The 27,664-nt window shown below is 50.8% G+C and overlaps 1 protein-coding gene across 1 annotated transcript; it reads right to left on the minus strand.

Moving 5' to 3' along the window:
• Positions 1–93: 93 nt before the first annotated feature.
• Positions 94–26,026, minus strand: TEX36 (testis expressed 36). Its single transcript, XM_056106702.1, has 4 exons — positions 25,928–26,026; positions 17,275–17,406; positions 15,432–15,512; positions 94–342 (listed from the first exon to the last, which is right to left on the minus strand). The coding sequence occupies exons 1-4, from the start codon at positions 25,976–25,978 to the stop codon at positions 94–96; spliced, it is 513 nt and encodes a 170-aa protein (XP_055962677.1). The 5' UTR covers positions 25,979–26,026.
• Positions 26,027–27,664: the final 1,638 nt, after the last annotated feature.

The raw sequence follows: 27,664 nt of genomic DNA on the forward strand, positions 1-27,664 counted from the left end.
CTTCACATATAATTCTTATTTGTGTATCTCTAAGGTCGAACATGAAGTTTCTGGATCTCGTAAGAGAAATGAACTTCTTGTCAAGAGCAAACGTTACTTCTGGGCTCCTTTTAGAAGGTTCTCCTTTTCCTCATGAATGCTTTTATAAATGCTCCATTTTTCATTGTAACCTCTTGGGAAGCGCCGGTATGTCGGGACCACTGGGGTTTCTCGGTAGCCGTACGATATTTGGTTATTGGAAAAGCTGTCCAGGCTGGACGGAACATAGTCACTAGCCCAGAGGTTGAAATTTTTTGATACTTGTTGCCTTTTCTCTGGGGAAATCTTCTTACGTCCCAGGCCCTAGGGAAGAATTACAGGAGGATTAGAACAAAAACACCCAAAGTCTCGCAGTTCTAAGATCTTTAAGTGAAAAACAGCTACCGGGCATGTTTCTCATACTGGAAGTAAAAGATTCAGTAATAGTAGGCTGAGTCCCTGCCCAACTGCAGTCCTGACAGCCACACCCACCCCAACAACCACCTAATAACTCCCCAGCTTCACCAAGAATCTTAGCAGACTCATCCCCGTTCTACAGATCCTAACACTTCTGGACCACGTGACACCTCCAAATTCCACAGTCGTGAAATTCCAGCAGGAACACACCAAATCATCACTGTCACTGTCCTCCCGTTGTTCATCGATTTTCTCGAGCGGGCCCAGTAACGTCTCCATTGTGAGACTTTGTTGTTACTGTGTTTGGCATATCGAGTACGTCACGGGGAGCTTGCCAGGCTCTGCCGTGCGGGCGAGATACTCTCGGTAGCTTGCCGGGCTCTCCGAGAGGGGCGGAGGAATCGAACCCGGCTCGGCCGGGCTGGCGGCATGCAAGGCAAACGCCCTACCCACTGTGCTATCGCTCCAGCCCACCAAATCATATGCAAAAGTAATATAGAATCCAACTAGCACTGTGCTGCAGCACTGTCCTGTTGTTCATCGATTTGCTCAAGCGGCCACCAGTAGTAATGTCTCCGTTGCGAGACTTATTGTTACTGTTTTTGGCATATCGAATATGCCATGGGGAGCTCGCCAGGCTCTGCCATGCGGGCAGGGTACTCTTGGTAGCTTGCTGGGCTCTCTGAGAGGGACGGAGGAATCGAACCCAGGTCGGCCGCGTGCAAGGCAAACGCCCTACCCGCTGTGCTATCGCTCCAGCCCCAGAAACCAACTAAATAAACAAAATCAGTAACACAGAAGGCTCAACCAACAAGGAGCAGCTTCATAAGTCCTCAGACAAAGACTTAATACCCTGTGGTTTCTCTACTTTCGGCACACATCTCCTATCCTGAGCGATCCCTCCAACCATCACTGACTTAGTGATAAAGGACTAAACGTGATGGCCTCTCAGTATCTATATTGCAAACCATGATGCCCATAAGTAGAAAGAGGGAAACTGTGTGCTACAGAGGCAGGGGGAGGGAAGGGATGGGGTGAGGGGCAGGGATACTGGGGACATTGGTGGTGGAAAATGTACACTGGTGGAGGGATGAATGTTCCATCATTGTATGACTGAAACTCAAACACTAAAGGTTTTTTTTTTTTGCTCTTTGGGTCACACCTGTCAATGCACAGGGGTTACTCCTGGTTCAGGCACTCAGGAATTACTCCTGGCGGTGCTCGGGGGACCATATGGGATGCTGGGAATCAAACCCGGGTCGGCCGCGTGCAAGGCAAACGCCCTACCCGATCTGCTATCACTCCAGCCTCAAACATGAAAGTTTTGTAACTGTAGCTCACGGTGATTCAATAAAAAGAAAAAAGAAAAAGAATAGATGGTTGATGAAGGAAAGGAAAATCGGAAGAGGCTCAGTTATCTGAGGCAAGTCATTGGACAATTTTGCGAATCTTTGAGATGAAATATCCTCCTTTGTGCTTGCTTTTGGACCGTTTCTAAGAAGTTAAGAATTATCTTCCACTGGAGAGGAGTCTTTTCCCTAAGTTATTTTTAGCTTTCAGGAAACCAGGGTTGTCAGTATGCCCTTTTGGCAGGACAAGATATCCTCACCAGCACAGTTCTTGGGTCCCGTAAACAGATCGGTTGAGGACACAGTGACCACGACTCATCAGAATGAACCACTTGCTGTTCACAGCTCACCTATGTGTTTCTCTACGTATTACCAGAGGGAATAAAAGTTTCACATTTCACAATGGAAAAAAAATAACCCTGTGGTGAGATATATCAATTTTCACAAATTTCCCTTTACTGAAGTATTTTTGATAATTCCTTTAGCCATTTGGTTGTAACACGCAATATAAAACAAATTATTGTGTGCCTGCCAAAGGAACAGGCTTGGGAGTGGTTGGAAAAATGAGAACAGGGTGGAGGAAGGTCACGCAGGTAGGAGGATTGGGTTTGGGACATCAAAGGCTCTTAAGAACTGTATTATGAACAACTCTGTGAGACATGGTATTTAAACAAAGTAAAAACATTAAAAAAATTTTCAGTGAAAACAAAAAGTTTTTTTTAGTTAATCACATAGTGGTGGAAGGTGCAATGGTGGTGGGATTGGTGTTGAAATACTGACTGTAATCATCATGAACAACTTTATAAAAATAAATTTTATTTTATAAAAATAAATTTTATTTTATAAAAATAAATTTTATTTTTATAAAATAAATTTTATTTATTTTTATAAAAATAAATTTTATTTTTATAAAAATAAATTTTTTAGATTAACTCCATAAAAAAGATTCAGGGGAAGGTCAGAGAAATGACACTTGCCTGGCACGCATCTGACCTCCATTCAATCCCCACCCCTGCATATGGTCCCCTGAGCACCATCGGGGGTCACTTTGAGCACAAAGTCAGAAACAGCTCCTGAGCACTGCTGGAGTATAAGCCCAAAACAAACAAAATGATCTGAGGAGAGCTTTTATTTTTTTCTTTTTGGGTCACACCCGGCGATGCGCAGGGGTTACTCCTGGCTCTGCACTGAGGAACTACCCTTGGCAGTGCTCAGGGGGACCATATGAGACGTGGGGAATCGAACTTGGGCCAGCCGCATGCAAGGCAAATGCCCTACCCACTGTACTATCACTCCAGTTCCCTAAAACACTATTCTTAACAGTATTGTAAACTCGGGGGTCTAAAATTCACTGTATCACTGTCATCCCATTGTTCATCGATTTGCTGGAGCAGGCACCAGGAACGTCTGCAAAAGGAGATCCTGCCGTGGGACTGGGATGGACCCAGGGCGAGTGGCAGAGCTACCCTGGCATCAAAATGGGACAATCTAGAGAGCATAAAAGCACAGTCTTGATGCAAACTGTTATGACTTAAGAGACAGGACCCCATGGGGAAGGACAAGCTGAACCAGCCTGAGGACTTAGTCTGGGATTTACGGTAAAAGCCTCGCTAGCCCTCGGAGCCCAGAGAACCAAGTTTGGAATCCCTATCTCGTACTGTGTTATATATGCCAGACACAGTAACAACAAAGTCTCCAATGGAGACGTTACTGGGCCCGCTCGAGCAAATCGACGATCAACGGGAGGGCCTTTACCTTTACCTTTACCTTTATCCTAATCACTAAGTATTAATAAGAAGTAAACTTAATTGCTTAATATTTACCAGTATCAAGAGAAAAGCAATACAGATGCCCCTGGGAGACAGCGTCTCCTTGGGTTATTGCCCAAGACAATTGCCGCCACAGAAACGCTTTACCTCTGGGAATGGTCAGTCACACGTTTGAACTGCAGCCCTATACTTAGCCCCCTCAGGTGTTCTGTAAGATGCGAACATCTCTACAGTCAACGGGCCATTTGGACCATTGGCCTGTGGTTCCCGTCTGTTCCTCTGCTGGGGTGCGGTTCTCAGCCACCAAATGCACGTGTCACGCACCCACACTTTGGTTTTTTTTCTTTTTTTTTATTTAATTTTTTATTATAAAATTGTTTAATAGTGAGACATCATGAGGTACAGTTGCAGACTTACACATTTTTGTGCTTGGGTTTCAATTATAAAGTAAAAAGTAAGTAAAGGCCCTCCCGTTGATCATCGATTTGCTCGAGCGGGCCCAGTAACGTCTCCATTGGAGACTTTGTTGTTACTGTGTCTGGCATATCGAATACTCTCGGTAGCTTGCCGGGCTCTCCGAGAGGGGCGGAGGAATCGAACTCGGGTCGGCCGTATTGGCTGCGTGCAAGGCAAACGCCCTACCCGCTGTGCTATCGCTATACAATGATCAAACACCCATCCCTCCACCAGTGCCCATTTCCCACCACCACGGATCCCAGTATCCCTCCCACCCCCCCGTCCGCCCCATCCCACCCTGTCTCTGTGGCAGGGCATTCCCCTCTGTTCTCTCTCTCCCTTTGGGTGTTGTGTTTTGCAAAAGAAACATTGAGTGGCAATCATGTTTGGTCTATAGTCTATTTTCAGCATGCTTCTCCCATCCTGGGAGGATCCTCCCAATACCTTTATTTGGTGCTCCCTTCTCTATCTGAGCTCCCTTTTCCCCTAGCATGTGTGGCTGGCCTCTAAGCCATGGAGCAAACCTCCTGGTACTAATCTCGGCCACTCTTGGGTGTTAGTCTCCTATTTTGTTACTTTATGTTCCCCAGATGAATGCAATCTTTCTATGTCTATCCCTCTCTTTCTGACTCATTTCGCTTAACATGATAATTTCCATGTTGTACCACTTGTATGTAAATTTCGTGACTTCATCTTTTCTAACAGCTACATAGTACTCCATTGTGTAAATGTACCAAAGTTTCTTTAACCAGTCATCTGTTCTCGGGCACTCAGTTTTTTTTCCAGATTCTGGCTATTGTAAAGAGTGCTGCAATGAACAGACAATTGCAGATGTCACTTCGACTATACTTTTTTGCCTCTCTGGGATATATTCCGAGGAGTGATATTGCTGGATCAAATGGGAGCTCAATTTCTAGTTTTTTGAGAATCATCCATACTGTTTTCCAAAAGGGCTGAACCAGTCGGCATTCCCACCAACAGTGAAGGAGTGTGTCCCTTTCTCACCACATCCGCGCCAGCACTGGTTGCTTTTGTTCTTGTGGATATGGGCCAGTCTCTGTGGTGTGAAGTGATATCTCATTGTGGTTTTGATCTGCGTCTCCCTGATGATTAATGATGTGGAGCATTTTCTCATGTGTCTTTTAGCCATTCGGATTTCTTCTTTGTCAAAGTTTCTATTCATTTCATCTCCCCACTTTTTGATGGGGTTGAATGTTTTCTTTTTGTGGAGTTGAACCAGTACTTTGTATATCCTTGAAATTAACCCCTTATCAGATGTGTAGTTGCCGAATATCCTTTCCCATTCTGTAGACTGTCTTTGTATTTTGGCCACTGTTTCTTTTGAGGACGCACCCACACTTTGAACTCACAGTCAGGGGCTTGCTGAGCAGACGAGTGCTTCCTACCCCTCCAGTAGGTGCTTAAGGCCCAAGACTGTACTCCCTTCCAGGAACACCCTATGAGGGACTGTTCTGGCCTGTTCTGGCCTGTTCTGGGCCAGGCTGGGCCGGACTGGGCTCTTCTGGGCTGTTCTGGGCTGTTCTGGGCTGGGCTGGGCTGTTCTGGGCTGGGCTGTTCTGGGCTGGGCTGGGCTGTTCTGGGCTGGGCTGGGCTGGGCTGGGCTGTTCTGGGCTGGACTGTTCTGGGCTGGGCTGGGCTGTTCTGGGCCGGGCTGGGCTGGGCTGGGCTGTTCTGGGCTGTTTAGGGCTATTCTATGCTGGGCTGTTCTGAACTATTCTGGGCTGGGCTGGGCTGGGCTGGGCTGGGTTGGGCTGGGCTGAACTGAACTGGGATGTTCTGGGCTGGGCTAGACTACGGTGTTCTGGGCTGGGCTGTTCTGGGCTGTTCTGGGCTATTCTGGGCTGGACTGGGCTGTTCTAAGCTCAGCTGTTCTGGGCTGTTCTGGGCTGGGCTGCCTCCTGTCCTCAGCTGCAAATCCCCCTGCCATCCTTCCACAAACCCCTCTTTCCCAATTAAGCTCTTCCCGGGAGGGTCTGGAGAGATAGCAGAGAAGTTAAGGTCCTCACCATGCACATAAACAGCCCTGGTTTTATCCCCAGCACTGTATGTGGACCCTCTTTTGTTGCTCAGAAAGTTATCAACACCCCAAGCCCCTCCCCCCCAAAAAAAACCTTTCTGGGGAAAGGAGTTCTAGATCCCCATCAATTCCTATTTCTTGAGAGCAAAATAAACTGCATGTCTACAGCTTTATAATAGAACTTTCAAGAATAAATTGTAGCTACGGTGCCCTTTCCCTATGTAGTGATTGTTTCTTGAATGCAACAAGGTCGGGGCTTTTTTTTTTTAACAATCTTTTAATCCATCCATCAGATCCATCTAGTTCATTCTAACACGTCTTTCCAACACATCCATCAGCTATATAGCTCATCCTCACACATCCGCCTAATCCATCCATCAAATCCATCAACTTCATCCTAACACCCCCCTCCCCCAGAACATGCATTGATGGACACAATGCTATTATCAAATGGAGACTGTTCTCATCAGCTCATCATCCCAATAAGGTCTCTAAAGCAAACACAAAAATATGCCCGGGGAATTCAGCATAATTGCCAGGTCATTTTAGCTTTCTTTTCATATGCAACACTTCCTCAGCCTTGGCCTTTTACCACACTGCCATCTGGAAAATAGACCTGGCGAATCACTTTGCAAAATGTCTCTCCGTTTGGACTCACCGCACCTTGCTTCACAACTGTTTCGTTTCTTATTTTGATTGGGTTTGCCCCTAATCAGTGACATCAGGGGCAGAAGCATGCGTGGTTGTGCCGTTACCTGAGCTGTGTTAGGGTCACTCCTGCATCTTCATCCTAGAGTCACCTGTTCGTCGTGTGTTTCTTTCGTAGCGCTCCGGGATTTCTATTTTTGTGTGCTTGCTTCGGTTTCTGCTTGCTGCTGCCTTTCTGCCGGGCCAGAGATGGAGCCCAGGGCCTCACCCACGCAAGACGAGATCCACCACAAAGCCAAATCCAGTGATCTCTTGAGGAGGGCTTTTGAGACGATGTAGACTTTCTATTTCTCAAATGATTGTCACCCAGTCTTTTTTCCACACCCAGGAACCGAAACCGTGTTCATGTCACGGTGTGGTTTAATTGATGACTATTATTCCTTTACCACAGTCACCTCTACACGATGCATTTCCCTCCTGCTGAAGGGTCCCCATCTTCCCAGCATGGGTACATTGCCACACTGCTCTCCAGAGGAGTTTCAAATTAATATTGCCACGAACCACCACCAGTGTGTCCACTCACCTGCTAGGGGTTGTCACTCATCTGTCTGAGATCCTGTCCTGGTTCCCTCCTGTCTGCCTCCACTTTGCTTTCTTGACTATTAAGGCCATTTCCGTTCTGCTGCCACTCATAGATGTTCTATTTTTGAGTTGCCTGATCATTTTCCTCTGTGTCTTTTTACAATTTCATTGACTGAATATGATGAAGCTTCCAGTATGAGAGTGAGCTGCCGGCTCCAAATGTGTGACAGTCACCAACTCGGCCACCAGATTTCCAGCACTGGTCCAACCTCCCAGGAGACTCCTGAGAGAGACTTCGGGGAACAGGATATAGAGGACAGGGCAAGTAAGACCACACTGCAGCAGCCCTACCACTGGACTCCCAGGAACCCCAGGAAGATTCTTGGCACCCAAGGGCTCCTCAGCAGGTCTTCCCTGGAGACACCCCCAGCCCAGAGGACTGGCTCTTACTCCAGGAAGTCCTCAGGGTCAGGTTATTTGCCATCCAATGTGGTCCCCATAAAAGACGCAGCACCTCTGAGTCTCTGCCCGTAGGTCTCCTTCTCAATTGTCAGCACCTTCGAGGCAGGCCTGGAAATCACTACATATTCAAGCGGATGCCTCTGCTTCATCAAAACCAGAGAAACACAAGTGGTACTGCATGGAAAGTATCATGCTAAGCGAAATGAGTCAGGAAGAGAGGGATGGACATAGAAAGATTGCGTTCATCTGGGGAACATAAAGTAACAAAATAGAAGACTAACACCCAAGAATGGCCCAGATTAGTACCAGGGATTTTGCTCCATGGCTTGGAGGCCAGCCACACATGCTAGGGGAAAAGGGAGCTCAGATAGAGAAGGGAGCACCAAATAAAGGGTGTTGGGAGGATCCTCCTCCCAGGATGGGAGAAGCATGCTGAAAGTAGACTATAGACCAAACATGATTGTCACCCATTGCCTCTTTTGCAAACCACAACACCCAAAAGGAGAGAGAGAGAATAAAAGGGAATGCCCTGCCACAGAGGCAGGGGGGATAAGGGGGTGGGGGTGGGAGGGGTACTGGGATCAGTGGTGATGGAGAATGGGCACTGGTGGAGGGATGGGTATTTGATCATTGTATAATTGAAACCCAAGCACAAAAATTTGTAAGTCTACAACTGTACCTCATGGTGTCTCACTAATAAAAATTGTTTAAAATCATTATATTTTTCTTTAAAAAAAAAGAAAAGGAAGACAGTGTGCTCAGAATGAGGAGAGGACGATGTCAGATAACAGAGACAGCAGTGGAAAGGGTTGTCTTTTCCTAAGGACTCATCCCACATCGCTGCAGGAGGCACCCTCAAATCAGGGAACTTGGGGGAGAGTTTAATAAAGGAAATGTAGCAGCATGTATATTCAAGGCCCATGCAGTGGCTCTGGGTCCTCGCAGATGGGGACGGAACGTAGCCATAGAGCTCAGTCCCAAAGGAGCCTGAGCAGGAAGGAGAGGGAGTTGGGGATGGGGGACGCGGGGGGCGGTGTAGAAAGGGACAGTCTGGACGCAATGCCCAAGGGCTGGGCTAACAATGTCTCCATGGTACTCCTGGAACAGAAGCAAAGGGAAATCAAGGACAAAAAGGTAGGAAGGGGGACTAGAAGGAAAAGAAGAAGTAAAGATTGTGATATCTAAACACTTGATGACCAGGTGGCTGTGAAGTATATGGAAATGGGGAGGAGGGAGGAAAGGAGGAGGGGTGGATGGAAGGAGAAACAGGTGGAGGGGAGGGAAGGAAATATGGAAGAAAGGTGGAAAGAGGAGAGGGGAGGGTAGAAGGAGGGATGGAAGGAAGGATGAAACAATGAAAGGAATGAGGTAGGGAGAGAAGGAAGGAAGGAAGGATGGAAGGAAGGAAGGAAGGAAGGAGGGAGGGAGGGAGGGAGGGAGGGAGGGAGGGAGGGAGGAAGGAAGGAAGGAAAGAAGGAGACGATAGAAAGGAGGGAAAGGCACCTTTTGGGGAGAGCAGAGCCTGGACCAAGCAACACAAGAACCCCTAGAACAGGAGATGAGAGGAGCAACCCACTCTGAAGGATGGACCTTGCTCCCGGATGAAAGCCATTAATGTTTCTGTTCATACACTCACATGCACTCATGTGTTTCTTGCACTTTTATACTTCAGGGTAACCACCAGTAGAACACAAATAGAAGTCAGAGTGAGCAAGTAAATCCAACCTGCAAAGTTGGAAGTGGATCCTTCACTGTTGGTGGGAATGTCCACTGGTTCAGCCCTTCTGGAAAACAGTATGGACGATTCTCAAAAAATTAGAAATTGAGCTCCCATTTGACCCAGCGATACCACTCCTGGGAATATATCCCAGAGAGGCAAAAACGTGTAGCCGAAGTGACATCTGCACTTGTTTGTTCATTGCAGCACTCTTTACAGTAGCCAGAAACTGGAAGAGACCTGAGTGCCCAAGAACAGATGACTGGTTAAAGAAACTTTGGTACATCTACACAATGGAGTACTATGTGGCTCTTAGAAAAGATGAAGTCATGAACTTTACATACAAGTGGTACAATATGGAAAGTATCATGCTAAGCGAAATGAGTCAGAAAGAGAGGGATAGACATAGAAAGATTGCATTCATCTGGGGGATATAAAATAATAAAATATGAGATTAATACCCAAGAATAGCTTAGATCAACACCAGGAGAATTACTCCATAACTTAGAGGCCAGCCAGGTATTCTAGGGGAAAGGACAATTCAGATAGAAAGGGGAACACCAAGTGGAGGGTGTTTGGAGGATCCTCCCAGGAGGGGAGATGCAGGTTGAAAGTAGACTGGACTGAACATGTTCGCCACTCAATGCCTCTTTGGCTGATCACAGCGCCCAGGAGGAGAGAGAGAACAGGGGGAAATGCCCTGCCACAGTGGCATGGGGGGATGGGGGGATGGGAGGATGGGGGGGGAGGGATATTATCCTGGTGGTGGAAAATGGGCACTGGTGGAGGGATGGGTATTTGATCGTGGTATGACCGAGATCCAAGCACAAAAATTTGTAAATCTACAACTGTACCTCATGGTGTTTCACTAATAAAAAAGAAAAAAAAAGTTGGAAGTGGAACCAACAGGCACCGTTATAAATTGGAAGCATAAGTGAGAAGGCAAAAATCAAGTGTAAAACATAAAATATCGTAATAAAGTGAATGGATTAAATTCTCAAAAATGTGTTCTTTGGAAATGAAGGTAACGTTCTACAAAATAAGTCAGAGAGGAGGACAAAGGCTGGCTGACCTCACTCATTTGTGGTTTACAGAGAGACAAATGGGCAGAATCAAACAGTGGCAGAATCAAACCCTTGGCCTTGGCTTACAAAACCCAGGTTATAGTGGGGAGAAATGGGGAGGAGGAAGAGGGGACGAAAGGTGACATGGCACCGTATGTGAGGGCCTTGCACACTTGGGGGGGGATGACCTCACTTTGTACATCAGTGCCTTAAACATGAACACTATTGAATGTTACCTGAATTATTATGATAAAATAAGTAACACTGTAAACACTGTCCTCCCGTTGCTCATAGATTTGCTCGAGCGGGCCCAGTAACATCTCCATCGTGAGACTTGTTGTGACTGTGTTTGGCATATTGAATACATCATGGGTAGCTTGCCAGGCTTTGCCATGCAGGCAAGATACTCTCGGTAGCTTGCTGGGCTCTCTGAGAGGGGCGGAGGAATCGAACCCGGCTCAGCCGGCCAGCTGCACGCAAGTTAAATGCCCTATCACTGTGCTATCACTCCAGCCCAATAAAATAAGTACAATTTAAAAGAATAAAAACAATTTTTTATTCTTCCCAGTGATTTCTGCCCAGTGCTCTGAATGTCTAATTAAAAAGTAAATTCTATAAAATTTCTATAATGCACAAATAGAGACAGCATCAATAAAAGGATAACAGTAGGGCCAGAGAGATAGTATAGCATATAGTGCATGTGCCTTGCATGCTGCCAGTCAGGTTTGATCCCCCTAAATAGCATACAGGCCCTGGGGCCCCACCAGTAGTGATACCTGAGCCAAGCACTGCTGGGTAAAGCCCAATTCTTTTTTTAACTTTAAGGGATGATGATAAGGAATTCTAAGCTTACAGAAAATTCAAAACATTCTTGTACAGGATTCAGCATGATCGACCATATCCGCACGATAACCAAGCTCACTGAGGTTTCTCGGGAGTTCAGGATGCCGCTCTGTCTAACATTCATTGATTTAAAGAAGGCCTTTGATTCTGTTGAGACGGAAGCGGTCATTGAAGCCCTAGCCAATCAGGGCATTCAAGCCCAATACATCAGGATCCTCCGTGAGCTGTATTGCGGATTCACTACCAGGATCTCACCATTCTACAAAGAAGTGATCGTTGATGTCAAGAGAGGGGTGCGGCAGGGTGATACCATTTCACCAAAATCCTCTTCCGTAGCACCTCGAAAACGTCATGTGATGACTGGAATGGGAAGGAATGGGAGTGAAGATACATGGTCGGCAACTACACCACCTCCGCTTTGCTGATGACATCGTTCTAAAAACACCAAACATTAACCAAGCAGCACAAATGCTGGCCGACTTCGACCATGAGTGTGGAAAGGTCGGACTACAGCTGAATCTCACAAAGACAATGTTTATGAGAAACAGTCTTGTTCCTAACGTTCCATTCGCTCTCAATGGGACGACCATCTCCGAATGCAACAGTTACGTGTACCTAGGTCGAGAAATCGACATGACAAATGACCTGGCACCTGAATTGCTCAGGAAGAAGAGAGCAGCTTGGAACGCCTTCAAGAGTGTCAAAAAAATAGCTAAGAGGATGAAGAATCTCCAGCTCTGGGCATATCTTTTCTATTCCACTGTTCTTCCTGCATTAACATACACCTCAGAGACCTGGGCCCTACAGAAACAAAAAATAGGATGAGAACACTATCCGGGTCTCCCAAAGAGGAATCAAAAGAGCTATGCTTGGAGTATCATGCTTCACTCAAGTGAGAGAAAGAATCCGGAGTTCCAACCTCCATCGAAGGTCAAGAATCAGGAATGCTGTCTCGTTTGCCAAAAATTAGATGGGCTGGACACGTAGTGAGATTTGGAGATGACCACTGGACTAGAGCCGTTACCAACTGAATTCCACAGGACGTCAAAAGACCGCGTGGCTGCCCACCTACAAGATGGTCAGACTTCTTCATCAAGACTCTGAACGATCGGTTTGAGGCTCTTCGTGTTCCTAAGAGCGAGCAGATGCCATTGGGCTACACTAGCACGCGACAGGGATGGATGGAGACGTTACTGGTGCCCGCTCGAGCAAATCGATGAGTAACGGGATGTCAAGTGATCAAGTGATCTTGTACATTTTAAAGAAACTGTACAAGTTTAATGAAATTTAAAATTAAACTGCAGACTATTTGGAAGCAATCAGACAAGAGTTAGAAAAAGGTAAAGCATTTGGGATAACAGCAAAACAATAACAATAAACCAAGCAGTATCCACAGTTAAAATAAATTTATTATCAGAACAGTTACAAGCATATAAACTAAGTAAGCAACTGAAAGAAATGTTAAATGATAGTAAGAGAATTTTAAGCCACATTATACCAAACTGAAATACCCTAAATAAGATTTAGGTAAACATATTAGCAAAATCTACTCAAAAGGAGAAGAGATTAAAGGGGGGAGCTGAAAAGGTAGTTTCTTAAACCTCTAAAAAATATATCAGAGGCCAGAGAGATAGCACAGCGGGTGGTGAGCCTTACATGAAGCTGACCAGCGTTTGATCCCCAGCGTCCCCTCCAGTAAGTCCCCTCCAGTGAGCACTTTCAGGAATGTTTTCTAAGTGCAGAGCCAGGAATAACCCGATTGGCACCAGGTGTGGCCCAAAAATAAACAAACAAACAAAACATCAAACCCAAATCGTTTCATGGCCAAATTCTGTGTAAACTTCATTAAACAGAAGATTTGTACATTATATAAGCCATTCCAGAACCTCAGAGAAAGTTGGAACGCTTCCAATGTTTTCTGTGAGACTCGCATAACTCTGATAAAAATATATGTAGTATAAAATCCTGTTTGCATCATTAACAGGATATACACTGATGAGTGTTTTGCATATGAATTGCAAAATTCTCAAATTTTACCCACCAAGCCATTATTAGTGAATTGTGAAGTCGAAATTGTGAGGAAGGTGTGAATAAGGGTGTAAAATATTTATTTTACATAATTTTAGATTATTTGCAAGTTTTAAAGGATGTGTATGTATTCCAGTGGCAATTTAGAAAGCCTTTTACAATTTAAATTCCTTTTCAATTGAAACGTTGCAACGTTGGTAATCTGGTTCCCTATTCAATACTTGGCCAAAAGCAAGTCAGAAGATTTTTTTTTTTTTGTTTCGCTTCTTCAATTTAGTTCAGATATTAGAGACTCAATGAAAGAGCGACTCTGGAAAAATTTTGCTTAACTTCACAGGCTCTCGGTTTTCTTATCTCTAGGCCAGGTCTGATAAAACCTTGGCTTGCCAATCAAGTTGTTTCGAGGATTGAATGAAACAGCATGGGGTGTTAACCTGTGGAAGATTCTGGAATGGTGGGTACCATCATCACCACTGTCCTCACCTTTCCTATCACTGCGCCACCGTATTTGTGATCATCAACGCTGCCCTCACGATCGGGCTCAACATCATCATCCACCACCAGCATCGTCACCATCACCTGAGCATGTTAATGGTCTTCACCACCACAGCCCAGAGTTTCAAGGCTGGTACAGCTTCTCCGTGGGATGCCACCTAAAATAAGTTAGCATCGCCCTCTCCAGTTTGGTAGCACCCCACCCCATGTGCAGTGGAGCACGGGAACAAGGGGTCTTCCGAACTGAATGGAAGTGTAAGGTGCAACTAAGGTTTTAAAAACAGGCTGAGAAACGTATTCTAATAATTTGATATTGATTGCCTTTAAGATAATTAGAGGAAGCTGAGATCAGCACCAGGAGGATTACTCCATAGCTCAGTGGCCAGCCGGGCATTCTAGAGGAAAGGGCAGCTCAGATAGAGAAGGGAGCACCAAATAAAGGGTGTTGGGAGGATCCCCCCAGGAGGGGAGATGCATGTCGAAAGTAGACTATGGACTGAACATGTTTGCCACTCAATGCCTCTTTTGCAGACCACAACACCCGAAAGGAGAGAGAGAACACAGGGGATTGCCCTGCCACAGAGGCAGGGGAGGATGGGGGATGGGGGTGGGGGGATATTATCCATGGTGGTGGAAAATGGGCACTGGTGGAGGGATGGGTATCTGATCATTGTATAATCGAAACCCAAGCACAAAAAATTGTAAATCTACAACTGTACCTCATGGGGTTTCACTAATAAAAAAAAAAGATAATTGGAGGAATGATGGGACTAAATAAAACATTCACAAAATGAATTTCAGCTCCTCCTTTTCACACAAGGTGGCTTCCAAAGAACTTTCAGTTGCATCTATATTTCACTGCACGGTTGTCTGGTACTTATTACAACTGCATGCTATTGGATTTTGTTTTCTCCAATGACAAAGAATTCACCACCTCAACAGAAAAGACAACTGCTCACAGTGCCTTTTCAGCATGTCTGATTTGGAGGTGTAAATTCTAAATAATAATGGTGCATCTTTTGTCGAAACAATGAATCGAATCAAAGTAAATAGAGTGTTAACTAGAATTCATCTGCCTCACAGGCATTGGGAGGGTTGGGGGGGGGGGGTTATTGGAGTTCTTCGTGATGAAAAATTAGTATTGGTAAAGGGAAATGTGTTTGATATTTGCACGACCGAGACTTAAACCTGAAAGCTTTGTAACTTTTCCCACAGTGATTCAATAAATTAATTAATTAATTAATTAATAAAAAAAAGAAAAGAAAAGACAACTCCTGTTATTAGGGAAACTCTTGACTCTTCCTGGTCACAGATCCCTGCCTTATCGCCTGGAGACACGGACAGGCGTGTTCCTAAGAAAGCTCGCGCGTGGGCACCAGCTGATGGAAAGACACTTGGAGAAACGCCAGGCAGGAGGCTGGTCAGAGATGGAACTCAAAGTTTCCTGCATGTTTTACACTGTCTGGTTAGACCTGCTGTTGGGGTCCGAGCCTGAGAACGCAAGAGCCCCGCTCTGGTTGCCCGGGGTCACCCGGGGATGCTCACCAAGTCCAGGTAGTGTCCGAAGTCCTGGAATCGGTGCCGATTGTCGTGGTCAGAGAAGGGGAAGTTGTTGTCCACTGCTCGCTGCCAGCATGGGGGAGGGAAAGGAGCATCAGAGCAGAGCCGAGAGAAGATGCCGCAGGGAAGTCCCACGTAAGCATTAGATGTCCCCCTAGAGGGGCACCCAGCTGGGGGGGGAGGGTGATGGGGGCAGTTATGCCACCAGCTTAAGACTTCAGGACTCAGCCTCATTGCCAACATGCTGCGGCACATGCAAATTCTCTTTCAAAACCTTTAGAGGCCAAGAAACAAGTTTCTCGGTTCAGGAAAGGCTAGAAAGAGTTTTCATCTGGCCAGTGGGGTTCCTAGCCCCCGAGGTCACTTCCTGTCCCTGAAGCAGCCTGTGCCCCAGTGGGGAAGAACGGGGTGGCTTCACGTCCATCCATGGACCTTCTCACGAGTGTGGGGTCCAGGAGCTGGCTCCTTCTGGAGAGGATATGGCTGAGACAAGCATGAGAGTTGGGGATGCTAGCTCTCGGGTCCGGGGGTCCAGGGAACGAACAAGAGCTGGTCTGCAGGAGGAGGTGGAATGAGCAGACCGACCCTGGGTGGGCGGAGCGTCCCTGGGTGGGCGGGGCATCCCCAGGAGGGCGGAGCATCCCCTGGTGAGAGGGGCGTCTCTGGGGGCGGAGCATTCGAGTGGGTGGGGCGTCCCCACGTGGACAGGACGTCCCCTGGGTGAGCAGAGCGCTCCTGGGTGGGCGGGGCGTCTCTGGGGGCAGAGCATCCAAGTGGGTGGGGCGTCCCTGGGTGGACAGGACGTCCCCTGGGTGAGCAGAGCTCCCCTGGGTGGGCGGGGCGTCTCTGGGGCGGAGCATCCGAGTGGGTGGAGCGTCCCCAGGTGGGCGGAGCATCCATGGTGGGAGGGGCGTCTCTAGGGGCGGAGCATTCGAGTGGGTGGGGCGTCCCCAGGTGGACAGGACGTCCCCTGGGTGAGCAGAGCGCCCCTGGGTGGGCGGGGCGTCTCTGGGAGCAGAGCATCCGAGTGGGTGGTGGGTCCCTGGGTGGACAGGACGTCCCCTGGGTGAACAGAGCGCCCCTGGGTGGGCGGGGCGTCTCTGAGGGCGGAGCATCCGAGTGGGTGGAGCGTCCCCAGGTGGGCGGAGCATCCATGGTGGGAGGGGCGTCTCTAGGGGCGGAGCATTCGAGTGGGTGGGGCGTCCCCACGTGGACAGGACGTCCCCTGGGTGAGCAGAGCGCTCCTGGGTGGGCGGGGCGTCTCTGGGGGCAGAGCATCCAAGTGGGTGGGGCGTCCCTGGGTGGACAGGACGTCCCCTGGGTGAGCAGAGCTCCCCTGGGTGGGCGGGGCGTCTCTGGGGCGGAGCATCCGAGTGGGTGGAGCGTCCCCAGGTGGGCGGAGCATCCATGGTGGGAGGGGCGTCTCTAGGGGCGGAGCATTCGAGTGGGTGGGGCGTCCCCACGTGGACAGGACGTCCCCTGGGTGAGCAGAGCGCTCCTGGGTGGGCGGGGCGTCTCTGGGGGCAGAGCATCCAAGTGGGTGGGGCGTCCCTGGGTGAACAGGACGTCCCCTGGGTGAGCAGAGCTCCCCTGGGTGGGCGGGGCGTCTCTGGGGCGGAGCATCCGAGTGGGTGGGGCGTCCCCAGGTGGGCGGAGCATCCAGGGTGGGCGGGGCGTCTCTGGGGACAGAGCATCCGAGTGGGTGGGGTGTCCCCCGGGTGGGCGGGGCATCCCCGGGTAGGTCTCCTCTGACCAGATCGTCTGTCCATCACCCACGCAGGTGTGCACCTTGTGTTGGCGGGCGGGAAGGCCTGGCCAGCACTCTCACCTTTTCCCGGACTTTGTAGATGGACGGCAGCTTGCAGTCCACTTGCCTACACAGGAAGGACGAGGAGCCCTCCTTGAGCATGGCCTTGGTGACAGATTCGGGGGTCGCCGGTGGGGGCCCATCTGGAAGGAACTGGCAGAAGAGCAGAGGCCACGATTAACCTCTACTACGTGACGACTGGCCACGTGGGTGCCTCCGGTGGACAGAGGCGGCCCCAGAGAAAAACCCAGGCAACGACCGCTGGGGGTCTCCAAGGCCCGAGGCCAGCGGGGCCTGGCAGCAGGGAGGACCTGGTCACCGGCCGGAGAGGCTGGCGAGGAGCCTTGGCGGGCCAGGCGCCCCGTCCTCGGGGCCAGGGACTCGGCTCTGCCCCAGGGGCGCCAGCCCGAAGGCGCACACGGGTGGGGACAAGGTCGGGGGGGTCACTGCAGAGAAAGAGCAGCTGGACCCCACCCGGGCCCACAGGCACCTCCCCTCGGGTTATCCCGAGTCGGTGAGGGCCGAGGGGTCCTTCTACCCGTGTTGATCCTATAACTGAAACCATCTGCGATTTTGCACCCCTTTATTTTGCACCCACAAAACTTAGCCCTCCCTGGGGCTCAGAAAACCAAACCAGACTGGCCCGAGGGCTTCGGTCTTAGGGGGTCACCGGTCTGCGGGGGGGAAAGGGAAAACACCCACCTCCACTCAGAGCTTTGATTGGGCCAGGCGAAGCCTTACAAACACCTTTGCACCGAGGAGCCCAGGCCCGGGTGGACAGACCTGGTCAGTGGAGACTGCAGTGGAAGCTTCACCTCTGATCGCCAAGGTCCTCATTACCATATTAAGCCACGCCCACGGCGACGTGCAGCTCCTCATTAACATGCCAAGCCACGCCCCTGAGGACTCGACCGTCTCCTGAACATACTAATAGACCACGCCCCAACCGTTCCATTTATTTCCATTCTAAACCACACGTGACGTTTCTCTGTTACACACACACATATACTTTTCTTGGGTTTTGTTTATATTTTGGGGGACACACTCCGCGGTGCTCAGAGGTGACTACCGGGCATGCACTCAGGGATCACTCCTGGAAGGACGCTGGGGACCATACCAGGTGCCAGACTGGCCAGGTGCACCCGACCCACTGTCCTATGGCTCTGGTCCACACACCCCCCCCCCCTTTTCTCTTTTGAGAGCTCGCTCCCCAGCCTGGGTTAGACAGACGTGCTTCCCATTTAGTGTGTTTTCTTGGGCCAGAGCAATAACTCACCAGCTAGGACACCTTTGTTGCTTGTGGTCCATCGTAGGGTCACTGGGTGTGGTCCAACACCCCACACCCCCCACCTCAATTTAAGTTGTTTTCTTGCCAATTTCATTTCATTTCATTTCATCATCCTGTTAATCGTCGATTGCCTCGAGCAGGCCCCAGTAACGTCTCTTTCATCCTAGCCCTGAGATTATATTCACGGCTCTTTAGGAGAATGAGACCCATCCTTGCTACTGGTATTTGGCATATTGGGTGCGCCACGGGGAGTTTGCCAGACTGCCATGTGGGCAGGCTACATTCGATAGCCTGCAAGTTTGTCCCAAGTAGGAATGAGATAATAAGATGTCGCGCAGCCACGAATGCGGCCGCGCGGTTCCGGGATCTGGATTTTATAGTCTCTGAGTCTTGGCCGCTGATGGGATTACACGGCGCCAGGGGGCCAGGTGGTGGGTGTGACCCCTGCCTACTGGAATTTGGAGGATCTGGGTGGAAGATGCTCGACTCCAATTCGAGTAGGCTTGGAGGTACTGGCAGAGGGACAAAGCCACGCGGGTTCCGGGGCCGAGACCTCCAAGCCTTCTTGCCAATAGTCCTTCTTAATGGTGTCCAGTTGTTCCATGCTTTCTGTATGGCAGAGGGAGGCCTGGATGAGAGGCGGGACTGTCACTGGGGTTGGGGGGAGGGGAGTGGAAGGAACTGCCCCTTCCTGAAAGGGGTCCGTGGAGCACCGATAGCCAGTGCAGCTCACCCCAACCTCAGCACCTCTTCAGGGCCACCCCCCTGAAGAGATGGCTCACCTGGTGCAGCCCATGACTGGCAAGTGGAAGGTTGTTGAGCTCAAGCCCTGGCATCACATACCGCCCCCAGCACTGCCAGAGTGGGCCCTAGAAAAACTTCAGGGGGCAGAGCAATAATACAGTAGGTGGGGCTCTGGTCTTGCATTTGGCTGGCCAGGGTTCCCTCCCTGGCACCACATAGGGGCCCCTGAGCACCACCAGGAGTGGTTCCTGAGCACAGAGCCAGGAGTAAGTCCTGAGCACTGCCAGGCTTGGCCTCACCAAAAAAAACTAATGAGATAAAATTAGGACTCTCATTCATTGCTGATAGGAATGCAGACTGGTTCAGCCTTTTAGGAAGACAATCTGGACATTCCTCAGAAAAGCCCTAGAAATTGAGCTTACACACAACCCAGCAACACTCCTCCTGGGAATATACACAATGCAAAAAAGCCATCTGCCCTCCGATGATCATTGCAGCACTATTCACAATAGGCAGCATCTGGAAACAACCCACGAACCCAAGAACAGATGACTGGATAAAGAGACTATGGTATATCCACACAGTGGAATACTATGCAGCTCTCAGGAAAACTGAAGTCATGAAATTTACTTAAGCATAGACAGACATGAAGAGTATCATGCTGAGTGAAATGAGTCAGAAGGAGAGGGACAGACATAGAATGATCGCACTCATTTGCAAGATATTTTTTAAACTACACATCACTTAATCACTTAATCCCCGTTATTCATCGATTTACTCGAGCGGGTGCCAGTAACGTCTCCATTCATCCCGGTTGCGTGCTAGCGTAGCCCAATGGTATCTGCTCGTTCTAGGAACATGCAGAGCCTCAAACCGATCATTCAGGGTCTTGACGAAGAAGTCTGACCATCTTGTAGGTGGGCGTCCACGCGATCTTTTGATGTCCCGTGGAATCCAATCAGTAATGGCTCTAGTCCAGCGGTTGTCTGTAAACCTCATTACGTGTCCAGCCCATCTGATTTTTGATGCCTTGGCAAATGAGACAGCGTCCCTGATTCTTGAGCGTTGACGAAGATCAGAACTCCGGATTCTATCTTTCATTTGAGTGAATCTCATACTACACATAGTATGAGAATAATGCCCAAGGACAGTAGAAACAAGGGCAAGGAGGACTGGTCCGTGGTAGGAAGCTTGCCATAAGTTGTGGGGTGGGCAGTTTGGACAGAGAAGGGACCACTATGACAGTAATTGGAAATGATCACTCTAGACAAGAACTGTGTGCCCTAAGGAGGGAGAGTGATCTTTCAGTAGCAGTATTCACCATTAGAGAAGAAAAGTGTCTTCTTTTCCAGCAGGCTGGGAGAGCATCGGAGGGAAGCTGAGGATATTGGTGGTGAGCAAGGTACACTGGTGGAGGGACGGGTGTTGGAACATTGTATGACTGAAACCCCATCAGGAACAACTTTTAACTGTGTATCTCATGATGTCACTGTCACTGTCACTGTCCTCCCGTTGTTCATCGATTTGCTCGAGCGCGCCCAGTAACATCTCCATTGGAGACTTTGTTGTTACTGTGTTTGGCATCTCGAATACATCACGGGGAGCTTGCTAGGCTCTGCCGTGCGGGCGAGATACTCTCGGTAGTTTGCCGGGCTCTTCGAGAGGGGCGGAGGAATCGAACTCGGGTCAGCCATGTTGGCTGCGTGCTTAAGTAAAATTTTAAAACGACATAACATCGGTATGTATTCTGGAAAATGTTCAAAATCAACACATATATTTCTATTTAATTCTACATTATGTCACTGGTGAAGGGAGGGGTCACTGTCACTGTCCTCCCGTTGTTCATCGATTTTCTCAAGCAGGCCCAGTAACGTCTCCATCGTGAGACTTTGTTGTTACTGTGTTTTGGCATATCGAATACGTCACGAGTAGCTTGCCTGGCTTTGCCGTGCGGGTAAGATACTCTCAGTAGCTTGCCAGGCTCTCCGAGAGGGGCGGAGGAATTGAACTCGGGTCAGCTACTTTGGCTGTGTGCAAGGCAAACACCCTACCCCCTGTGCTATCGTATTGGAACATCATATGACTGAAACCCAATTATGAATCGCTTTGAAACTGTGTAACAGCGATTCAATAAAAATAAATAAAAATAATTGTACATGATTTTCAAGTGTTTTCAACTATTGTCTTTTTTTAAATCAAACATGAATATAGCACCAGGACCTCCGGCCTCTGGGGCTCCCCCAGCCCCATTTCCTCCGCCAGGTGTCCCTTCTGAACCTGCCCATTGCAGGGGCCTCACGGAGGCAGCGTCTCAGCGGAAAGGAGCCCATCTGCCCGCAGCCGAAGGCCCACTAGCCCGAGGCTTCATTTGTATTCTGCAAACAGGCCATTCACTGTAAGAAAATGGTGCTAGCATTTTAATTTCACTCTTTTAAAATATATATTTAATGGCTCTAACATGATCGCTGCGAGATAAACCCTTCTGTTAGATATTGTAACCGTGAAATATAGCTTTTTAACTAGTTGGCAGTGAAATTTCTGCTGCGCTCAGTCTCTCGATGACTGAAATATTAAACAGGGGGTGACGGTGAGTGCAGAAGCAGCTCCTGCCGCCACGGCTGGGGGGACGCAGCAAGGTCACCCCTAATGGGGCAATTACTGGCCTCCCTCTAGCCGCCGCTGCCTCCCCTCTGAGGTCCCTGGCTGGCTGCAGGTGACCGAGGGGGTGTCACGTGCAGCACCCCACAGCTTCTGCTCTAGGACTGCGGGGGGAGGGGTGTACATCTTCCTGCCCCAGCTGGCCCTGGCCACTGTTGGCAATTCCCGAGAGGACATGTCCAGTCCTTCTTCCTTCCTGATAATGTTGGGTGGCCTTGAGGTGGTTTAAAATCACCTCCTCTGGGCTGGATCAATAGCACAGCGGGTAGGGCGTTTGCCTTGCATGCGGCCAACCCGAGTTCGATTCCCAGCATCCCATATGGTCCCCTGAGCACTGCCAGGGGTAATTCCTGAGTGCAGAGCCAGGAGTAACCCCTGTGCATTGCTGGGTGTGACCCAAAAAGCAAAAAAAAAAAACCACCTCCTCTGGGATGCATGCTGAAAGTAGACTGTAGACCGAACATGATTGCCACCCAATGCCTCTCCTGCAAACCACAGCACCCCAAAGGGGAGAGAGAACAAAAGGGAATGCCCTGCCACAGAGGCAGGGTGGGATTGGGGATGGGGGGGTGGGAGGGATACTGGGATTGGTGGGGGTGGAGGATGGGCGCTGGTGGAGGGATGGGTACTTGATCATTGTATAACTGAAACCCAAGCACAAAAACTTGTAAGTCTACAACTGTACCTCATGGTGTTTCACTAATAATAAATAGATAAATAAATAAATAAAACACCTCCTCTGGGGCCACAGTGCATGTGCCTCATATGTGAGGTCTAGAGTTGGGCCCCCAGCACTGCATCCTGTCCCCCAGCACCACATGAACACCAAGCACCTCCAGTGGCCCCCCAAAATCCAGGGAAACACCTCCCCAAGCTCCCTTGAAGCTGTGTTGACCCTGGAACGCAAAGACGCAGAAGGAAACACCTGCGCGCTGGCCAGAGGCTGTCTCCCCGCAGAAGAGCCAGCAGCCCAGGGCCTCTGTCTTCTTGTCCTTGCACAAGGAGGACAAGAGATGGCACTGGGAGGACAAAGTCTGGAAAGGAGCCTGTTTCCGTGGGCTTCCCGGAAGGACCACCAGCCCAGACCACCGACTTCTGGCTTGTTACTTGAGAAACTCGGAGCTCTGTTGGGTGACAGTGTCAGGGGTGACTGCTGGCTCACTCCGACCCTATCCCAGCTGACAGGGATTCTCCACCAGGACCCAGAAGGTCTCCTGCTGGCGCCCAGGCTAGCCCAATGGGTGGCCATGGGTGAAAATCAGGCACAGCATGAGGAAGGCACCAGCTGGTAGGACATGGGGGATCCCAGGAAGGAACCAGAATGGCCAGAAGGGTGAGACCCGCCTCTGTAGGTGATTGACAGGGACAGGGTTTCCGGAGTGGAGAAACAGGTTTTGCTCCTCATGATCATCAAGGAGTGGCCACCAGGGAGCACAGAGTCAGCCCAGTGCTCTGGTGACTGTCACGAGGCCACTAAAACACACCCATCTCTGTCTTACTGGCTCTGAGGGGTTTCATCTCTACTCCACAATTTCATGGTGGGTGTTTCCCGTCCATCACAGCCCGAGGTGGCTGGGCACAAGCTCCGTGGCTGAGGGGCCATGTGCTGAGGAACACACGGCTAGCAGCTTTGTCAGTGGCCTGACTCTCTCGTGGCCACACGGAGCAGGTGGCGGGGGCCAGTTAGGGTCACTCTCAGCTAGGTGTCTGTCACTGAGTTGGGGCTAGGGGATGCAGGACTATGCTTTAAGTCCTCGGGATGGAGCAGGGTAGCGAGAAGATGGGGAGGACATTACTGAGTGTATTTTGGATCGTGGATGCCACATACCTGCTCTCCTAACACGTACGCCTGGGTAAGCCTCCGTAATTCTCCCCTGCACCAGGAGCACCTAGGAATTATCTCATTTATCCCTAAAGGTCCCTCTCACCCTCACCTGTCCTGCCCCATTTCATAGAGAAATCAACTGAGATTTAGAAAGATGTTCCTTGGGAACTCAGGGCACCCCAGATGGGCCCCGTTAGCCAGTGAAATCTTTCCCCTCCACCTAAGTGTTCCCAAGATTTTTTCCCATTTCTTCTTTCTCCTTGAAACCAGATGTCCGACGCTTCTGCCCGTGGCTGCCCTCCAGGCGCCGAGGACCCTCGTGTCAGCTCTTCTTCCTGACCAGCGGCAGGGAGGGGGCAGCCGTCACCTGCAAGGTCGCCCCTTGGGAGGGACCAATCTGGGGTCCTGAAATTGATACACTAGAGACCAGATGGCAGAGTCTCCTGCCTCCGCGCCTGGCTGTCCTCACTGGGGCCCCTTGGAGGAGGGTGGGTTGAGGTTCCCTCCCCACCCCGAGTGGAGCCCCAGAAGCTGAAGATCTCTGGTTCCAGCCACAGCCATGCTTAAGACCACTCTCCACACGTTCGAACGAGCCTCACGCATGAGGGAACTGGCAGAGGAACCCAGGTGTGCAGGGCCCGGGGTGTAGATCTCCAACCCTGCTGGGATCAGGAATGGGCCTCCTCCACCCAGATCCCCCATCTTCCAGTACGTTGGCGTTACACCCACCGACTGTGTTACACCCCGGCTCCGTGTAATCTCATCAACGGCCAAGACCCAGAGACTATAAAAACCCGCTTCCGGAAGTGGACATCTTATTATCTAGTTCTTACTCTGGAGACCTCCAGGACCAGCCACCACCATGCTGAGACCACTCTCCGCACACCTGAAGGTACCGGCAGAGGAACAAAGGCAAGCGGGTCCCGGGGCAGAGATCTCCAAGCCTACTCAGATCGGGGCCGAGCATCCACCACCCAGATCCTCCAAATTCCAGTAGGCGGGGGTCACACCCACCAACTGGCCCCCTGGCACCGTGTAATCCCATCAACGGCCAAGACTCAGAGACTATAAAAACCAGCTCCCAGAACCGCCGCGCGACATCTTATTATGACATCTTATTATCTCATTCCTACTTTGGACAAACTGGCAGGCTACCGAATGTAACCTGCCCACACGGCAGAGTCTGGCAAACTCCCCGTGGCGTACCCAATATGCCAAATTCCAGTAACAATGATGGGTCTCATTCTCCTAAAGAGCCTTGAATATAGCACTTTCTTATTTTCTCAGGGCTAGGATGAAGGAGACGTTACTGGGTCCTGCTCGAGGCAATTGACAAATATCAGGATGGTCGTGATTCGTGACTCTGGAGAACCTGGCAGGCTACCAAAAGTATCCTGCCCACACGGCAGAGTCTAGCAAACTCCATGTGGCGTATTCAATATGCCAAAACCCAGTAACAATGATGACTCTCATTCTCCTGACCCTGAAAGAGCCTCGAATGTGGCACTTTGTAAAATCTCAGGGCTAGGACGAAGGAGACGTTACTGGGGCCTGCTTGAGGAAATCGATGAACAACAGGATGACAGTGACAGTGATACAGAGACCAGATAAGCAGGTTTGATGGGGCCTGGGCAAAGCAGGTGCTTGGAGAAAAGAGCAGACTGTGCCCGCCCCGTGGGATGCGGGAGGGGGTCGCTGGGGGCTGGGGGGTTGTGTGGGCAAGAATGTGAGCTGGAGAAAGAGGGGTGCACAGGGCTGTAGCCAGGCGATAGCTCCGTAACTCAGAGGCATTCACCCTCCCGCCCGTGTGCCTCTACTCTCATCCAGGCCCCGGAGAACGGAGACGACGGAGATCCCAGACCCCTGAACCCCACTGGGCACCCACCATCCCAGAAGGAACCCTGAGCCATGGCTCTCAGAGGACAAATCTACAGCCTCGTGAATGCCCCCTCCAAGAACCCGCACTCGTGACCCGGTCCCCTCTCCCAGTGCTGCAGGAGACCCCGGTGCACAGAGGGGTCGAGACTCGGAGTGTGGTTTGCTGCTCCTCCGGCGATCAACAGTTGTAAACCCAGAACCAGGGGAATCTGGTCTCAGTTCTGGGCGCCTGACCCCACCCGTGGCTGAGAAAGGGTCACAGAGGGCACTGTCCTCCTTACCCAGTTCCCGTCCTTGTCTACAGGCGGATTGAAACGTCTTCCTTTGGTCATTTTCGGAGAGCCGAAGGGGGATCCACGCTCTGCACCCCTAGAAAGGTCCCTCCTCAGTCTTCCTGACCTCACATTCTCAGGGGCTGCGGGAGGCCCCAGCCAGGAGGTCTCTGGTCACCATAGCAACAGACTGCCCCATCACAATGGCCAAGGGCGGGGGTGGGGTATCTCACCCTCCAGCAGGTTCTGAGCCCCACGGAGGCAGAGGGCACCCCAGAAACACTGGGGGGAATAAGGGCAGGATGTCCATTACCTCAGTGGCCAATGTTTATATCCTCCAAATCCTCGGCTGGCCGATGGCCAGTGTCCCCATGAGGCCCCTCGCCAACCTGTGGGTTTCAGAGGGGTCCGCTCTGGGCTGGAGGGGGCTTTCCCCACCTGGGGGCATCAGCATCACAACACACAGGTTTTCCTCAGGGTATCTCCACCTCTGGACCCCAGCGCAGAGTGGGGTGTGTAGTGGGAGGGGGGAGGTACTTGCTCACTGAGCACTCAAGGGCCCACCCCAAGCCATGGGGAGGAGAATGTGCCAGGGAGGATCCGAGCTATAAACAAACGCAGTCCTCGTGGGTTTTGTTCTGTCTTCTCCATGGCAACCGGGCCTTTGACCCATGGAGGAACGGGCCTGGGAGCCCGCAGACGAGCCCTAGAGGCCAGCAGCCTGCTTGGGGGCCCCCTGCGCTGCCCCCGCTGCACAGATCTCTCCTGGCTGGACCCTGAGCCCCGGCTTGCGTCTCTACCCCCTCGCTCTCATTCCCTCGTTCCCCTGCATCCTGCCAACTCCCGTGCCAGGAGCAGACTCGCCAGGACCTGCCCAGCACGCTCCTCTGCCGAGAAACTGCCTCGCAACACCCCCACCACCGCCATCACAAGCTCGGGGGTTGGAGCAAGGGTCCCCAGTGAGAGAGCGGCACCCCTCCTCTGGTCCTCACAAACGCCCAGAGGCCCCTCCTTACAGCAGCCGGAGGACATGGTTCCCTGGCCCCAGGCCCAAGTGCCATAGGGAGGTTGGAGCCAGGGAGGGGTGGGCTTGGGACTGTCAGCCCTCAGTCCTGGTGCCGCCGGCCCAGCCCAAGGTGGCGTTTGTGTTGCAGGCCAGCAAGAGGGAAGAAGCAAGACAGTCGAGGGCCCCTGTCCAGACACTGGCTGGTGGCGGCCTTTGGCCCATGGCCTGGTCTCAGTTGTCGTTGTCCTGCCGGACGGGGAATGTTCTGACAGTTGGGAGGGGGCAGGGTTGGGGGCCAGGACCCAGGGGGCTTGTGCTTCCCTGTGAACCAGATCCCAGTGACAGGGCCATACTTGTAAAGGAGTCACGCGTGTCTGCAGAGCAGACTCTGTCTTGAGGTGGGGGTGTCTGTCCCCCTCAGAGAGACCAGACGAAGGGGAGGCTAAGGTTGTGCGGTCTGAGGGCGAGCTGCTCTCGAATCGGCGTTCCCTGAGCTCCAGCGAGCACCAGACAAAGACGGACACGCAAGCAGAGGCTGCGAGAGCCTCGGGGAGTGGACGTGTGGGGACGAGGGTGGGCAGAGAGGAAAGGCCCTTCAGGGCACCAGGACTCCCGCGTGCCCTCACCTCCCCTCTGGCCTCTCCCACCCTCAGAGCCCATCTGCGGGTCTGCCTTTGCTTCATTCCATGCCAACACACCCTCCACCCCTCCCCTCGCAGGCTGGCTCCCTGCCCTCTGGG

Source organism: Sorex fumeus, unplaced genomic scaffold (assembly GCF_029834395.1).
Source record: "Sorex fumeus unplaced genomic scaffold, SorFum_2.1 ptg000142l, whole genome shotgun sequence".
Classification (NCBI taxonomy): Eukaryota; Metazoa; Chordata; class Mammalia; order Eulipotyphla; family Soricidae; genus Sorex; species Sorex fumeus.

Excerpts from the sequence above, each read along its gene's own strand:
- TEX36 (XM_056106702.1), bottom strand. The coding sequence starts at position 25,978 with ATGACCAAAGGAAGACGTTTCAATCCGCCTGTAGACAAGGACGGGAAC. Across the intron at positions 15,513-17,274 it reads TCTACAAAGTCCGGGAAAAG|CGAGCAGTGGACAACAACTT; the intron begins GTGAGAGTGCTG and ends CCATGCTGGCAG. Across the intron at positions 343-15,431 it reads TCGGACACTACCTGGACTTG|GGCCTGGGACGTAAGAAGAT; the intron begins GTGAGCATCCCC and ends ATTCTTCCCTAG.